The sequence below is a fragment of the Ranitomeya variabilis genome, chromosome 1, assembly GCF_051348905.1.
Source record: "Ranitomeya variabilis isolate aRanVar5 chromosome 1, aRanVar5.hap1, whole genome shotgun sequence".
Classification (NCBI taxonomy): domain Eukaryota; kingdom Metazoa; phylum Chordata; class Amphibia; order Anura; family Dendrobatidae; genus Ranitomeya; species Ranitomeya variabilis.
This window is the reverse complement of record NC_135232.1, coordinates 608,670,778-608,687,795: the sequence shown is the minus strand read 5'-3', so window position 1 is coordinate 608,687,795 and position 17,018 is coordinate 608,670,778. Positions and strand designations below refer to the sequence as shown.

At 47.7% G+C, this 17,018-nt stretch overlaps 1 protein-coding gene across 1 annotated transcript in view; it reads right to left on the bottom strand.

Moving 5' to 3' along the window:
* The window catches only part of LOC143771034 (uncharacterized), a 44,023-nt gene that overhangs the window by 23,292 nt on the left and 3,713 nt on the right, over window positions 1-17,018 (bottom strand). Inside the window, exons 3-6 of the mRNA XM_077260549.1 lie at window positions 15,309-15,507; window positions 2,544-2,626; window positions 2,023-2,284; window positions 1,174-1,355 (exon numbers count right to left, since the gene is read on the bottom strand). Coding sequence (XP_077116664.1) covers window positions 1,174-1,355; window positions 2,023-2,284; window positions 2,544-2,626; window positions 15,309-15,507 — 726 coding nt within the window. The remainder of the gene's footprint in view (window positions 1-1,173; window positions 1,356-2,022; window positions 2,285-2,543; window positions 2,627-15,308; window positions 15,508-17,018) is intronic.

Below are 17,018 nucleotides of genomic sequence, written 5' to 3'. Positions count from 1 at the left end.
TGGGGGGACTGTTGGGTACAGTACTGTGTGGGAACACTAGTGGGCCTCACTAGGAGCATGTTCCTGTGTGGGCACAGGACTATGTTCGGGTACAGTTATAGTACAGGTGATAAGTCATGGTATATGGCACAGGTAGGTGGTATGATGTATGCACACAGCGCCTCCTGGTGGTTGGGTGAGATATATATGACACGTGACCTGACTTGGTATGATATCCACACTGTATATACTGTATACACTATAGAGCTCTGGCAAAAATTAAGAGACTACTGCAAATTTTTCATTTTGTCTGATTTTTCTCTTTATAGGTATATTTATGAGTAAAATGTAAATTGTTCTTTTATTCTATAAGCTTCTGACAACATGTCTCCGAAGTTCCAAGCAATAAATTTTGTATTTTTTTCTGAAAAGGAGAAACGGTCAAAATTAAAAAACAACCCAGTGCTTTCAGACCTCAACTAATGCAAAGAAAACAAGTTCATAATCATTTATAAACAACAATACTAATGTTATAACTCAGGAAGAGTGCAGAAATCAATATTTTGTGGAATAACCATGATTTGTAATCACAGCTTTCATGCGTCTTGGCATGCTTTCCACCAGTCTTTCACACTGCTCCTGGGGCAAAAATGTAAGCAGTTCTTCTTTGTTTGATGGCTTGTGACTATCCATCATCCTCTTGATTACATTCCAGAGGTTTTCAATGGGGTTCGGGTCTGGAGATTGGGCTGCCCATGACAGGGATTTGATGTGGTGGTCTCTTAGTTTTTGCCAGAGCTGTATATATGTGCAATCTGTAATGTGCCATCCTCTCTCGCCTGAGGTGCTCACAATCTCCCCTGTCATCAGTACTCTGTGTACACGCGGTATCAGGCGCTGGGGCCACTGGTTCCTCCACAGGACATTATCTGGGCGGTGGGGATGTGGTGGGAGGACGGATCGATGCCTCCATCGCTCCTGGCTAAATTTATTCTCTAAATTCAGTTTATTGTGACAGAAATACATGTGTCTGAGTATGGAGGATGCAGGGGAGATAATGTGTCCTCCGTGTATTCACTACGTCACCTGAGGGGGTGCCATCACTGCATGGATGATTCGAGCACTGTCTAACGACAAGTCCCAGCATGCCCTTACCCTTAGATGTGAGACCAGAGCTCTATGTATGGACCTTACCTGTGTAAGGAAACCAGAGAGCAGATGGAGGACAACATGGAGGAACGAGAAGACCTGATCCAGGGAGGAGCACAGTCTACTGACACCGCGTGTGAGAACAACACCACCCAGCATCCAGAGACGAGACAGCGAGCCAGACTCCGACTCCTCACCCGCCTCTTCAGTACCACCGCTCCCCAGTCCTGCAAGAATATAAATGCTGACAACCAGCCTGTATACCCTGTGTAAAAGGTTGTCAACCCCGACCCTAGTGATGATATCACTGATATAATTTGATAATAACTGGGGTACATGTGCAAATTATATGATAAGCCAGTGATCTGCCATCTATGACTTGTCATTTACTCTGCAACTACAACTCCCAGCATAGACATGTCCATCTCACCAGAGATTGCAGAGTACACACATAGTCCTATAGTCATAACCTGTACATGTGAGGAGTGAGAGTTTATCAACAACTGCTGGGCACGACCTTTATCGCCAAATACTGGGCACGACCGGGTACAGCACCCAGTGACCGCAGCTCTGCTGACAGCATCACACAGGATAGGATTAGACGTAACGTCTCTCCTTGTGCAGAGTGCCGAGCTGATGTAAGGAGACTTATTGGCCATGCATTGTGTCTCTAGGAAATTATATATACAAATTGTCTCTTCAGAGAAGAGGAGAACTTGAACTCTAGTGCCTCCTATTGGGGTAGCAATCCTAAAAGTAAATATCGACCCTTTAACAAGCCCAAAGAGTGATGATAGTACTTATATCTCGTCAGAGTCGTCTCATCCTCTTGATTTGCACTGCTGAGGGGTAAACACCCAGAGACAAGTGTCATAACATACAGATGTATTTTACCCCGTGCGTCTCCTTCCTCGTCTTGTTTCGGGAGGTACAGATCCACCAATTCTTCTGCGTGGTTCACAACCAGTTCAACTCCCAATCTCACCACATCCCGGGCCCCGAGAGCCCCCAGAGAGAGCACACCTAAAGAAGTGACTTCAAAGACTTCTCTGACCATAGTCTGGGTCCTGATTATCATGTCCTGTGCCCGGGCCATCGCCCGCATCCTCACGGAGCTCACACCCATCACCAGCTTGATGTGGATATCTGCCGCCACCTATAAGATGACACTATAAGATTAGCAGTGAGCGCGAAGGAGGGTAAATGATCGCAATGTTCAATGGACACATGTACAGGCCAGGATGACGATGACTTCACATATAGATTATTTACAGAGGGCCCCACTCAGGCACAGCATCCACAGTGTGGTCGGCGACACCTGGAGGCAGAATCTAGAGTGATCACATAGAAAGTAGGGAGCATGATTGTACTTAGTATAGTACATAGTAAGATACTAGAGAAATATGGCATCTTACCTCATCCGCTGGTAGGTCAAGCACAGGGAGACGATCCTCCAGCTCATCAACGACACGTAATGCAGCTCCATTCATCACCGCAACTAGTCAGGAAAAAAACATGCATATACAGTGATATCACCGCTCTATATACTGGTGATCTGGGTGTAGTACTGATCACTATAGTGACCTCTCACCAGTGATGCATACATAGTGATATCACCGCTCTATGTCCTGGTGATCTGGGTGTAGTACTGATCACTATAGTGACCTCTCACCAGTGATGCATACATAGTGATATCACCGCTCTATATACTGGTGATCTGGGTGTAGTACTGATCACTATAGTGACCTCTCACCAGTGATGTATATACAGTGATATCACCGCTCTATGTCCTGGTGATCTGGGTGTAGCAATGATCACTATAGTGACCTCTCCCCAGTGATGTATATACAGTGATATCACCGCTCTATGTCCTGGTGATCTGGGTGTAGTACTGATCACTATATTGACCTCTCACCAGTGATGTATATACAGTGATATCACCACTCTATATCCTGGTGATCTGGGTGTAGTACTGATTACTATAGTGACCTCTCACCAGTGATGTATATACAGTGATATCACCGCTCTATATCCTGGTGATCTGGGTGTAGTACTGATCACTATAGTGACCTCTCACCAGTGATGTATATACAGTGATATCACCGCTCTATATCCTGGTTATCTGGGTGTAGCAATGATCACTATAGTGACCTCTCCCCAGTGATGTATATACAGTGATATCACAGCTGTATGTCCTGGTGATCTGGGTGTAGTACTGATCACTATATTGACCTCTCACCAGTGATGTATATACAGTGATATCACCACTCTATATCCTGGTGATCTGGGTGTAGTACTGATTACTATAGTGACCTCTCACCAGTGATGTATATACAGTGATATCACCGCTCTATATCCTGGTGATCTGGGTGTAGTACTGATCACTATAGTGACCTCTCACCAGTGATGTATATACAGTGATATCACCGCTCTATAACCTGGTGATCTGGGTGTAGTACTGGTCACTATAATGACCTCTCACCAGTGGTGTATATACAGTGATGTCTCCGCTCTATGTCCTGGTTAACTGGGTATAGTACTGATCACTATAGTGACCTCTCACCAGCGATGTATATACAGTGATATCACAGCTCTATATCCTGGTGATCTGGGTGTAGCACTGATCACTATAGTGACCTCTCCCCAGTGATGTATATACAGTGATATCACAGCTCTATATCCTGGTGATCTGGGTGTAGCACTGATCACTATAGAGACCTCTCACCAGTGATGTATATACAGTGATATCACAGCTCTATATCCTGGTGATCTGGGTGTAGTACTGATCACTATAGTGACCTCTCACCAGTGATGTATATACAGTGATATCACCGCTCTATATCCTGGTGATCTGGGTGTAGTACTGATCACCATAGAGACCTCTCACCAGTGATGTATATACAGTGATATCACTTCTCTATGTCCTGGTGATCTGGGTGTAGTACTAATCACTATAGTGACCTCTCACCAGTGATGTATATACAGTGATATCACCGCTCTATATCCTGGTGATCTGGGTGTAGTACTAATCACTATAGTGACCTCTCACCAGTGATGTATATACAGTGATATCTCCGCCCTATATCCTGGTGATCTGTGTTTAGTACTGATTACTATAGTCACTCTAACTAGTGAACTATATACAGAGATATCTGGACTCTATGTCCTGGTGTACTTTAACCAAAAACCAAGGAGAGAAATCTACCTCAATAATGAAATGAATAACAAGTAGATACACAAACATGAACCCAAAAAAAACTACTTGAAAAAATGTACAGAAACATAAATCATGTAAAAAAAGAAATATTTTATTATTAAAAGACACTAAACAAGACTAAACACAGAAATTTGGAGGAGGCACATAATACAAATACCAGAAGCAATACAAGGGCAAAAATGTAATAATTTAATATATAATCATAGTCGTACCCTTGCTTCTAAATAGATTAATAGTGCGTGCATGAGCAACGATAAGGAAAACAAAGGGGCATAATTAATACCATTAATTTATCTGGGTAAGTGGATATATATAAGCCCTTATAAATAATCTGAATATACAAAGTGCAAAGTGCATGTAGCAATCCCTGCCAATATTAAATGATACAAGGTGCAAAGTGCATATAATGATCCTTACCGGTGCTCATGCTGGCATTCCGTACCTCAACCCCACACTCCAACGCGCGTTTCACGTGTTGCTTTGTCAGGGAGTGATACATGAGGGGATTGTCATGACTCCGCACCTCTGCCACCAATAGGTCACGGATTCACCCTGTGACCGTCACCCCTACGTCACGGATCGGGGTGACTTTAGGCCAACAGACGGCTATCACATGTGCAGGGGGGCTTATCTTAGTTATCCCTCCACTGCTACAATGTGATGAACAAAACACACACAAGGCTATTGACCACTTAGTCTACAGCAGGGGCTTATTTTAGGTATCCCACTGCTCTTCAATATACCACGAACTGCAGGGATTTATGTATATCCCGCTTACAGTTCCACTTGAAACCTGCAGCTCTCTGGCGCCCCCTTTACCCTCAGGTCAGATTAGGTACTGCACCTAGGATAATTAGTCGCCAGAAAGGCTGCCTGCTATGTACTGGCTATTGGGCACGCTGCAGCGAGGCGATTTAACTACTCCCGCTCAGGCAGGAACAATAATTATCAATGTCGCCGTCGCTACAACGACTCCCAAAGGCACAGTGCACGGTATCGCTGCCACCAGCTTCGATTAAACGGGTCCGAAGCTAACCCAAAACAGTAGCGTAATTCCCTTCAGAAGGCTTAGGGTACGTTTTAGAACAGGAAGAACGAACTAGTATTAAATATTATACTCCATAAAGTTTTAAGGCAGTGTTTATATAAAAATATTACAAGGATGTTACAAAATGAGACAATTGAAAATATGTACAAAGGTAATTATAAAACAAACAGGGAGTAAATGAGAAATAACACTTACATGTGTTCAGATCATTTGAGGCAACCAGGCTAGTGGGCGGAGTTCCCAAATGTCCCAATTCATCGGGGTTCTGGAATAAGACCAGGCTCACACAGACTCCAGCAGACAGACTACAAGCTGGGGTGAGGGTAGAAACTTATAAAGTGTAGCTCGGTGACATCACCAACAGGGCTGGCTTATCCAGACCCTCCTCTCTCTTCAGTCTTAGTAAATTCAACCTAAATAGGTCCAATGCCTATAACTCCGCTACAGAACATGTCATAGTCATAACAAACCCAGCCTTCATCTCGTATTAACGTTGGCATTCTAATGAGATCAAATATGTCCTATTTGTGATGCATAATTACAGAGAAATCCCTACTTTTTACCTGATGGAGTTAGAAGCACATGTTTAGAGTGGCTGACCGAATCGCCGATGAACGATAACAATATGTACTTTTCTCTTTTCTAGCGTACATCGTTGGCCCAATATCTTACAATAATGGAACAAAGGACTTCATGTTTCTGGAGACTTCTAATCCAGTTATAGCTGGAGGAGAGTTTGAGCCTACCCAAGCGATCATAAAAATTCTTTTGGGAGGGGCATGAAGGATTTGGGAGCTGAAAGTTAGGAATTTGCAGCTAAAAGCCATAAAAGCTGTTGCAGAATCACTCCAAGAAAGGGGGCTTTAGCCCACAGCATGCTAGTAAGAAAACTAAAACTTATATTATTTCATACAATATCGTGACACCTCCCCCTTTTGGTGTGTGCTACGGAGGCAGAACCTCTCGGTTTGCCTCCATGCGCACCTCAGTAGGTTCACCCTGGCGGGACAGTCCATCTGCATTCCCATGCTCCTTGACCGTTTTGTGTTCAATGGTGAAGTCAAACTGCTGAAGGGCAAGGCTCCAGCGTAGCAACCTGCCGTTAGTTCCACACATGGCGTTTAGCCAGCGCAGAGGGTTGTGGTCGGTCACCACAGTGAAAGTGCGACCGTACAAGTAGGGCTGCAAGCGCTGCAGGGCCCAGACTATGGCCAGGCACTCCTTCTCAATGGTGGAGTAGGCCACCTCCCTCAAGTTTCCGGCTGAGGTACAACACGGGGTACTCTTGGTCCTCCGAGTCAACCTGGCTGAGCAGAGCACCAAGGCCAAACTCGCTGGCGTCAGTCTGTACCAAGAACGGTCGACTGCTGTCGACTGCTTTCAATACAGGGGCGTTGCACAGAGCGGTTTTCAATGCCTGGAAGGCCCCCTCACAGCCATCTGTCCAGTTGACGATGTAGGGTAGCTTCTTCCTGGTGAGGTCCATCAAAGGTTTTGCCAGGCTACTATAGTGCTGTACGAAGCGCCTATAGTACCCTGCAGTGCCCAGGAAGGACATCACCTGTTTCTTGGTCCTGGGAGTGGGCCAGTTCACGATCGCCCCCACTTTCTCAGGCTCTGGCTTTAGGATGCCTCCGCCTACCCGGTGACCCAGTTAGTGGATCTCCCTCATGCCCATCTGGCACTTTCTGGGCTTGATAGTCAGTCCTGCTTGGTGAATTCGCCTGAGCACCTCCTTGAGATGCTGCAGGTGTTCCTTCCAGGAGGGACTGAAGATGGCAATGTCATCCAAGTATGCCACTGCGTACTTCTCCAGTCCCTGAAGCAGGAGGTTGACCGTCCGCTGGAAAGTGGCAGGGGCATTCTTCATGCCGAAGGGCATGACCGTGGACTCGTACAGCCCAAAGGGTGTGATAAAGGCGGACTTCTCCTGCGCCTCAGGGCTCAGGGGAATCTGCCAGTATCCTTGACTCAGATCCATTATTGTCAAGTATTTTGCGCCAGCTAACTTTTCAAGCAGCTCCTCGATGCGCGGCATTGGGTGCGCGTCAGAGGCTGTAATGGCGTTGAGCCCCCTGTAGTCCACGCAGAACTGGGTGGTCTGGTCCTTCTTTGGCACGAGAACTACGGGTGAGGCCCACGCGCTCTTTGACCGTCGAATCACCCCCAGCTGTAACATCTCATCGATCTCCTGGCGCATAACCTGCTGCACCTGGTCGGAGATTCGATAGGGTGTTCGCCGTAGTGGGGCATGATTCCCGGTGTCCACCTCGTGGACTGCTAGCTCAGTCCTTCCAGGCCGGTTGGAGAACACGACCCGGAAGGGTTCCAGTGTGGTTTGCAACTGCAACCGCTGTGGTTCAGTTAGCGAGGCGCTTACCTCCACGTCCTCGATGGACCCACCGGCCTTGGCTTGGGCCAGCATGTCCAGGAGGGTGTCCTCCTCCCCATCTTCGGGTACGCTGCAGACCGATAGGACGAAAGGCTCACGTTCGTGATGAGCCTTCATCATGTTGACGTGAAAGGCCTTTTGCCTACCCCGAGCGTGGTCAAGCGTGACCATGTAGGTGACCAGGTTGAGCTGTTGGTGGACGACGTACGGGCCCTCCCAGGCTGCCTGAAGCTTATCCGTTGGTACGGGGACCAGCACCCACACCTTCTGACCCACGTGGTAGGTCCGCTCCCGGGCGTTCTGGTCGTACCAGTGCTTCTGATCAGCCTGAGCCTGCGTCATGTTGTCATGCACCAACTGCGTCAAGGTCTGCATCTTGTCACGGAAGCGCATGACATACTCCACTATGGACAATTCAGAAGGGTTCGGCTCCTCTTCCCAGGATTCTCTGACCAACCCAAGGGGTCCCCAGACTCGCCTGCCGTACAGGAGCTCAAAGGGGGAGAACCATGTCGAGGCCTGCGGAACCTCTCGGTAAGCAAACAGCATGTGTGGGAGGTACCGCTCCCAGTCGCGCCCTTGTGTCTCAACCAGCATGCGTAGCATCTGTTTGAGGGTACCATTGAAGCGTTCACACAAGCCATTGGTCTGTGGGTGATACGCACTCGATACCAGGTGCTGCACCTGCATTCTCTTACAGAGAGCCTCTATTAGGCGAGACATGAATTGGGTCCCTTGATCAGTAAGCATCTCCCTGGGAAATCCTACACGTGAAAAGATAGCCAACAGGGCATCCGCCACCTTATCTGCCCTAGTTGACGACAGAGCTACTGCCTCTGGGTACCCGGGTAGCGTAGTCTACCACAGTAAGGATGTATTGCTTTCCGGAGCTGCTGGGGCCGGCCAGCGGGCCCACAATGTCCACCGCGATCCTCTGGAAAGGCTCCTCTATCACTGGCAAAGGGATCATGGGAGCCTTAAGAGCAGGCCCCGCCTTCCTCACTCTTTGACAGGTCATACAGGAGCGGCAGTAGTTTGACACATCTGTCCCCATCTTAGGCCAATAAAAGTGTTGAGACAGCCGGGCCTTTCTTTTGCTGATCCCCAAGTGTCCAGCTAGCGGGATTTCATGGGCAATACGTAACAACTCACCCCGGAATTGCTGCGGGACGACCAGCTGTCTTTCCCTCAACCACTCCTTTTGTGATTCTCTGGGTACTGTCTCCCGGTACAACCTTCCTCGTTCCCAGAACACCCTTTCCTTATCAGTCTCGGAGATGGGCGTCTCGGCGAGTTGTCTCAAACTCTCTAGGCTCGCATCTGTGTGCAGAGCGGCCTGAAACTCCTGGCTAGGGGAAGCCAGAAGCGACGTCAGGGTCCCTTCCCCATGGGAACCCTCTGGGATCTGCTCTGGGTCCACCTCTGGTTCAGTCACAGTGATGACTGAGGAGGGGCCGGAAGGCAGACAGTTATCCGCGTTCCGGGCACTCTGACTGCGGGTGACAGCAGCTACGTAGGCTGTCTCCCCGGGGATTTCTACCGACCCATCAGCCGACGCTGCTATGGGCTCTACCTCCCCATCCACCCCCATTACCTCAGAAGCATTGCTACTTATGGGCCAGTTACCTTCCTCGGTGGCACTGGTCAATTGCATGGCATCACCTTCCTCACGGTTCCCATGTATCTCCCCATTTCCTGTAGCACCGACACTTGCCCCTGCTAGGGGTTCCTCAGCCGTCTCACTCCGCAGAGCGACGTGGCTGAGCACTCCTGTACCTATGGACACATCAACTTTCACAGAAAAATCATTATCAGGTTCAGTTGGCACAGGTACAACATTTTCACCATCGATCCTAGGGAAAAAATGGTTATCAGATGCATCATTATAAGATAAAGCATGGTCAGATAACACATGCGATTTCCCATCATAATCATCATCATCAGGGTTAACGTTAACCTTATTAGCAGATTGGGGAGGGGTGTCAGGGACGTAGTATGCAACCATCCTCCCCAAATCAGTCCCCAACAAAACATCAGTGGGCAAATTATCAGACAGCCCCACTTCCTTCACCCCGCTCCCGGCACCCCAATCAATATAAACCCGGGCCATTGGCAAGGGACAGCTGATGCCCCCAATCCCAGTGACAGTTAGGGTTTTCCCCAGAATGATTTCTTCAGGGGCCGCCAGTTCGGGTTGGATGAGGGTTCGTTCAGCCCCGGTGTCTTTGAGGCCTCTAGCAACATGGCCTCCCACGGTGACGTGCTGTACGTTGTCACACACCCTCCCAGCCACACCACCCACCAAAAGAACTACTGCATTAGGCCCTGGGGCCTTGTATGAGGTGTTCTTCTGCTTGTCTGGGCAGTGGGGACTGATATGACCAGTCCGCTTGCAGGCATAACAGTGGTGAGGTTCAGTGGTAGGTCTGATGCTGTTGGCTACGGGGACAGGACCTCTGGTGTGTTGGCTGGCAGGGGTACTGGCGTTGGTTGCAGGCTTACCCCCTCTCCAGCTGGTGGTGACTGGCTTCCGCACTTCCGATCTACGGTTGGCCTCATAGGCATCGGCAATCTGCGCTGCTTTCGTCACGTCTTTGGGTTCTCGGTCCCTCACGAACTGTCGCACCTCAGCTGGACAAAGATGTAAGAACTGGTCTTTGATCATCAGGTCTTCCAGCTGCTCAAAGGTGGTCACTGACAGTCCTTGAATCCACTGGTGAAAGTGGGTCCTGAGTCCATGCACCACATCGCCGTAGCTGTCGTGTGGGCCTCGTTGGAGGTTCCGGAACTTTCTACGGTAAACCTCAGGTGTAAGCTGGTACTTTGTTACCAGGGCCTGCTTGATGGCCTCATAGTCACCATCTTGTTCTTGAGGGAGTGCAGCAAACGCCTCCAGAGCTTTGTCTCTCAGCCCTGGTGTCAGGTACCAGGCCCTTTCATCTGTAGGCAGTCGGTACTTTCTGCAGGCTTTCTCAAATGCCCGCAGAAAAGTGTCCAAGTTCCCGTCCTTTTCCATAACAGGGAAGTGATCGGGCGGGGGCTTTGGTATCTGAGTGCTGCTGGGCTCACGGCTGGACTGGGACGACCCCTGCATTTGCAGTCGGGCTAACTGCAGCTGGTACTCCCGCTCCGCTTGCCGCTCGGCTCGGGCCTCTCGCTCGGCTCGCTGCTGGTATTGCTGGATCAGCTGCCGACGTCCATCACGGTCATCGGCGGGGAGTAGTTCCAAGACCGCCAGCAGGTGGGGGTCCAATTCGCCCTGATTTCTAATAGGGCCAGCATTCAGTGGTTGGACCTCTGCTGCAGCACCATGTTCGCTGGTGCTGGCTTCTGCGGCCTCTGGGCTCTGTGGCCTGGCTTGGTCTGCTTCAAAATGCACCAGTTCAGGGACCATTTGAGCCTTGGACTTGCCCTGGGAGTTCAGGCCATTGTACGTGCATATCCCAGCAAGAGCGTCCTTCTTCTGCTGGGCGTACCAGCCTTCTCCTTTCGCAGCCATGGTTGCCAAATAAAAGATAGGATAGAAAAATGAAGAGAAAGGGAAGGGATAACTACCAGTACACACAATTTTCTCAGGACTAATAAACACTGAGTTCGTTCTCCAAACTTATTTGCGCAGAGTCCTCGCAAGAACTTTCTGCAAGTTTTTAGTGAGAGGAATGATTGCTCAAACCAAATCACTAATGCTCTAATATCCCACCGCCTTGCCACCAATTTGTCACGACTCCGCACCTCTGCCACCAATAGGTCACGGATTCACTCCGTGACCGTCACCCCTACGTCACGGATCGGGGTGACTTTAGGCCAACAGATGGCTATCACATGTGCAGGGGGGCTTATCTTAGTTATCCCTCCACTGCTACAATGTGATGAAAAAAACACACACAAGGCTATTGACCTCTTAGTTTACAGCAGGGGCTTATTTTAGGTATCCCACTGCTGCCACCAATTTGTCACGATTCCTCACCTCTGCCACCAATATGTCACGGCTTCACACCGTGACCGTCACCCCGATCCGTGACGTAGGGGTGACGGTCACGGTGTGAAGCCGTGACATATTGGTGGCAGAGGTGAGAAATCGTGACAGGGGTCATGCCTGCCATTTATACAATAGCGATGTAAATCCTGAGCCAATCATGGCACTGTAAGCGGCGCATCACATGCTACTACGATGCCGGCGTCTCCGGCACATGTCCCGTGGTCACGTCATAGAAAGGCACATCAGCGCCGTCCACGACATCACAGGCGGGTCACGTGACAAAGCCCGCCCACATTGAGAGCAGGGGATGCACACCAGCACCATGTCCACCATGTTGGAATTGGGCAAGCGTCAGGGCAAGTAACAACCACCCATAATTAAAGCAAAAAAGGCGATAATTAATATTAATCACAGATGTGATTACCACACGGCGCATCGCATGCTGCCGCGATGATAGTGACCCCGGCGCGTGCCCCGCGGCAACGTCACAGGAAGGTAGTACTGATCACTAAAGTGACCTCTCACCAGTGATGTATATACAGTGATATCACCGCTCTATATCCTGGTGATCTGGGTGTAGCACTGATCACTATAGTGACCTCTCACCAGTGATGTATATACAGTGATATCACCGCTCTATATCCTGGTGATCTGGGTGTAGTACTGATCACTATAGTGACCTCTCACCAGTGATGTATATACAGTGATATCACCGCTCTATGTCCTGGTGATCTGGGTGTAGTACTGATCACTATAGTGAGCTCTCACCAGTGATGCATATACAGTGATATCACCGCTCTATGTCCTGGTGATCTGGGTGTAGTACTGATCACTATAGTGACCTCTCATCAGTGATGTATATACAGTGATATCACCGCTCTATGTCCTGGTGATCTGGGTGTAGTACTGATCACTATACTGACCTCTCCCCAGTGATGTATATACAGTGATATCACCGCTCTATGTCCTGGTGATCTGGGTGTAGTACTGATCACTATAGTGACCTCTCACCAGTGATGTATATACAGTGATATCACCGTTCTATGTCCTGGTGATCTGGGTGTAGTACTAATCACTATAGTGACCTCTCACCAGTGATGTATATACAGTGATATCACCGCTCTATACCCTGGTGATCTGGGTTTAGTACTGATCATTATAGTGACCTCTCACCAGTGATGTATATACAGTGATATCACCGCTCTATATACTGGTGATCTGGGTGTAGCACTGATCACTATAGTGACCTCTCACCAGTGATGTATATACAGTGATATCACCGCTCTATGTCCTGGTGATCTGGGTGTAGTACTGATCACTATAGTGACCTCTCACCAGTGATGTATATACAGTGATATCACCGCTCTATAACCTGGTGATCTGGGTGTAGTACTGGTCACTATGATGACCTCTCACCAGTGGTGTATATACAATATCACCGCTCTATATCCTGGTGATCTGGGTGTAGTACTAATCACAATAGTCACCTCTCACCAGTGATGTATATACAGTGATATGACAGCTCTATATCCTGGTGATCTGGGTGTAGTACTGATCACTATAGTGACCTCTCACCAGTGATGTATATACAGTGATATCACTGCTCTATATGCTGTTGATATGGGTGTAGTACTGATCACTATAATGACCACTCACCAGTGATGTATACACAGTGACATCACCGCTCTATATCCTGGTGATCTGGGTGTAGTACTGATTACTATAGTCACTCTAACTAGTGAACTATATACAGAGATATCTGGACTCTATGTCCTGGTGATCTGCATGTAATACTGATCACTAGGGTTGAGCGACCTTTAGTTTTTTAGGGTCGAGTAGGGTTTTGTGAAACCCGACTGTCTTAAAAGTCGAGTTGAGTGAAATCGGCCGACCACCGTGAAAAGTCGGGTTTCGGCCGAAACACGAAACCCAATGAAGGAATATATATATATTTTTTTATTTATTTTATTTTTTTTTATTTATTTTTTTCTCTCTCTCTCTCTCTCTCCCCCCCTCCCTCCATCCCAGCACAGAAAATTTCGTATTGCACATTCCAAATCCCTACTGCGCACAAGCGATAACAGGACGATAGGCGTTCACTCCCCTAAGACCTATGTCATCACTCTGCCCACGCTCATTCATTGGCTGAAAAAATGGCGCTAAACGCGTCATACGAAACGCGACTTTAGCGCCAAGATCGCGTACCGCATGGCCGACCACGCACAGGGATCGGGTCGGGTTTCATGAGACGCCGACTTTGCCAAAAGTCGGCGACTTATGAAAATGCACGACCCGTTTCGCTCAACCCTACTGATCACTATCACTGAACCACTATGGGAGTGGTGGGGGAGAAGGCAATGATGGTAGTGGTGGAAAGAACAATGGGGGTGGTGGGGCTGGAGGCAATGATAGAGGTGGTGGAATGGGCAATGATGTTGGTAGTGGGGGAGAAAACAATCATAAAGGTGATGGAAAGGGCAATGGTGGGGGTGATGGAGGAGAAGGCAATGATGGGGTTGGTGGAATGGACAATGATGTGGGTGGTGGGGGAGAAAACAATCATAGACGAGATGGAAAGGGCAAAGATGGGGGAGAAGGCAATGATAAAGGTGGTGGAGAAGAAGGCAATGATGGAGGAGATGGAAAGGGCAATGATGGGAGGGGTGGGGGAGAATGCAATGATGGAGGTGGTGGAAAGGACAATGATGGTGTGGTGGGTGAGAAGGCAATGATGGAGGTGGTGATGAGGACAATGATGAGGTGGAGGGGGAGAATAATGATTCAGGTGGTGGAGAGGGTTATGAGGGGGCTACATTATATTCTATGAGGGGGCTGCATTATACTATATTAGGGCTGCATTATATTCTATGAGGGGGCTACCCCAACCCATGCTGCATAATTAAGACGTGTACTATCTTGTATTTATTTCTATGTAGCTACATAGTAGGCCCAAGGTGCTCCAGTCCGATGCTGTCAGTGATCACTTACAGTCTGTGTATTTTGGTCTGTGCCGCGCTCTCTGTGCTGTTCCAGGATACAAGCCTATTTAGATCACAGCAGTAACTTGTTCCTGTGCTCACATGGCTTTGCCAGAATTCGCCCTGGCACAGTTGTCTCATGCCCTCAGGCACAGCGAGCCCCTGGCATCAGGTCAGAGAGTCAGCGAGGGTTGGGGCGTAGCCGGAGGTTCTGCTCTGATGGCCCATTATAAAAGGGCAGGCTAACATGCGGCCCCCTGATATCGCCGTCACGATCTGTACCACGTGCTTGACTCATCCTCTTTCCTCCTGCTGGGCACATTCACTAGATTCCTGCTCCCCTCTAATAAAATAGGGTCAGAGATTCAGCTCCAGTCTGACCACTTCATTAAGTGACTGTACCGCAGGTCTGCCTCGTGTGAAGATTTAGTACAAGCATGTTCCCACTGCTGAACAACCACATCCCACCAAATAAACTGTACAGTACTAACATGGACCTGACAATCGGGCAGTGCCCATAGGTAAATCCAGCTGGGCCGCATCATAGAGAATACCACCAGACTTACGCTGAGGTTCCACAAGCTTTAAAACGGGATATACCCCGAGAGCGGCCGCTCCACCCACTGCTCGCACCCCTCTCTCCGAAACATCGCAGATGTACTCCACCAGCGGATGCACAGACTTCACATCCTGGTATGCAAACGACAGGATCTGAGAGGCAGATTCGAAGAGGGGCAAGTGAGCAACCCGCAGGACCACGCTGATCTAGATAACAACATGTATGTAAGAGAGAGAGATAAATAGGAGACACATAGATAGATGATAGATAATAGATAGATGATAGATAATAGATAGATGATAGAAAGATAGATAGATAGATAGATAGATAGATAGATAGATAGATAGATAGATAGATAGATAGATAGATAGATAGATAAAAAAGAGAAATATTAGAGCAGCACAAAAATACAAAAGAAAAATCGGGTGCAAAGCCCCCCAGGCATAGACCAAACCTCAATTATAGGAATCCAAAAAATGGAGGCAGCACACTATTCATAGTGAAAAAGCAGGAGCTACTTTTATTAGCCTATCTCAGCAACGTTTCGGTTCAAATGGATGTGAACTTTTTTCAAGCTTGAACAAGGTTCACATCTATTTGAACCTAAACGTTGCTGAGATAGGCTAATAAAAGTAGCTCCTGCTTTTTCACTATGAATAGTGTGCTGCCTCCATTTTTTGGATAGATAGATAGATAGATAGATAGATAGATAGATAGATAGATAGATAGATAGATAGATAGATAGATAGAAAATAGATAATAGATATAAGTGCATCTCACAGAATTAGAAAATCATCAAAGTTAATTTCTTTCAGTTCTTCAATACAAAAAGTGAAATTCATATATTATACAGAGTTATTACAGAGTGATCTATTTCAAGTGATTATTTCTGTTAATGCTGATGGATATGGCTTACAGCTAATGAAAACATAAAAGTCATTATCTTAGTAAATTAGAATACTTTATAACACCAGCTTGAAAAATGATTTTAATGGTTGCCATTGAAGGAAACATGAAGGTGTCAAGTACAGCGATATCCTGGATGAAAACCTCTTCCAGAGTGCTCTGGACCTCAGACTTGGCCGAAGGTTCACTTTCCAACAAGACAATGACCCTAAGCACACAGGCAAAATAACAAAGGAGTGGCTTCAGAACAACTCTGTGACCATTCTTGTCTGGCCCAGCCAGAGCCCTGACCTAAACCCACTTGAGCATCTCTGGAGAGACCTGAAAATGGCTGTCCACCAACGTTCACCATCCAACCTGATGGAACTGGAGAGGATCTGCAAGGAAGAATAGCAGAGGATCCCCAAATCCAGGTGTGAAAAACTTGTTGCATCATTCCCAAGAAGACTCATCGCTGTACTAGCTCAAAAGGTTGCTTCTACTCAATACTGAACAAAGGGTCTGAACACTGAGATATTTCAGTTTTTCCTTTTTAATAAATTTGCAAAAATTACTATATTTCTGGGGGTTTTTTTAGTCAAGATGGGGTGCAGAATGTACATTAATGAGAAAAAATTAACTTTTTTGAATTTACCAAATGGCTGCAATGAAACAGAGTGAAACATTTAAAGTAAAGGGGTCTGAATACTTTCCGTGCTGACTGTATGTTTAGTAAATGCACTCAATACTTGGTCGGGTTCCTTTTGTATCAATGCTGCGTGTCTTGGAGGCGATCAGCCTCTGGCACTGCTGAGGTGTTATGGAAGCCCAG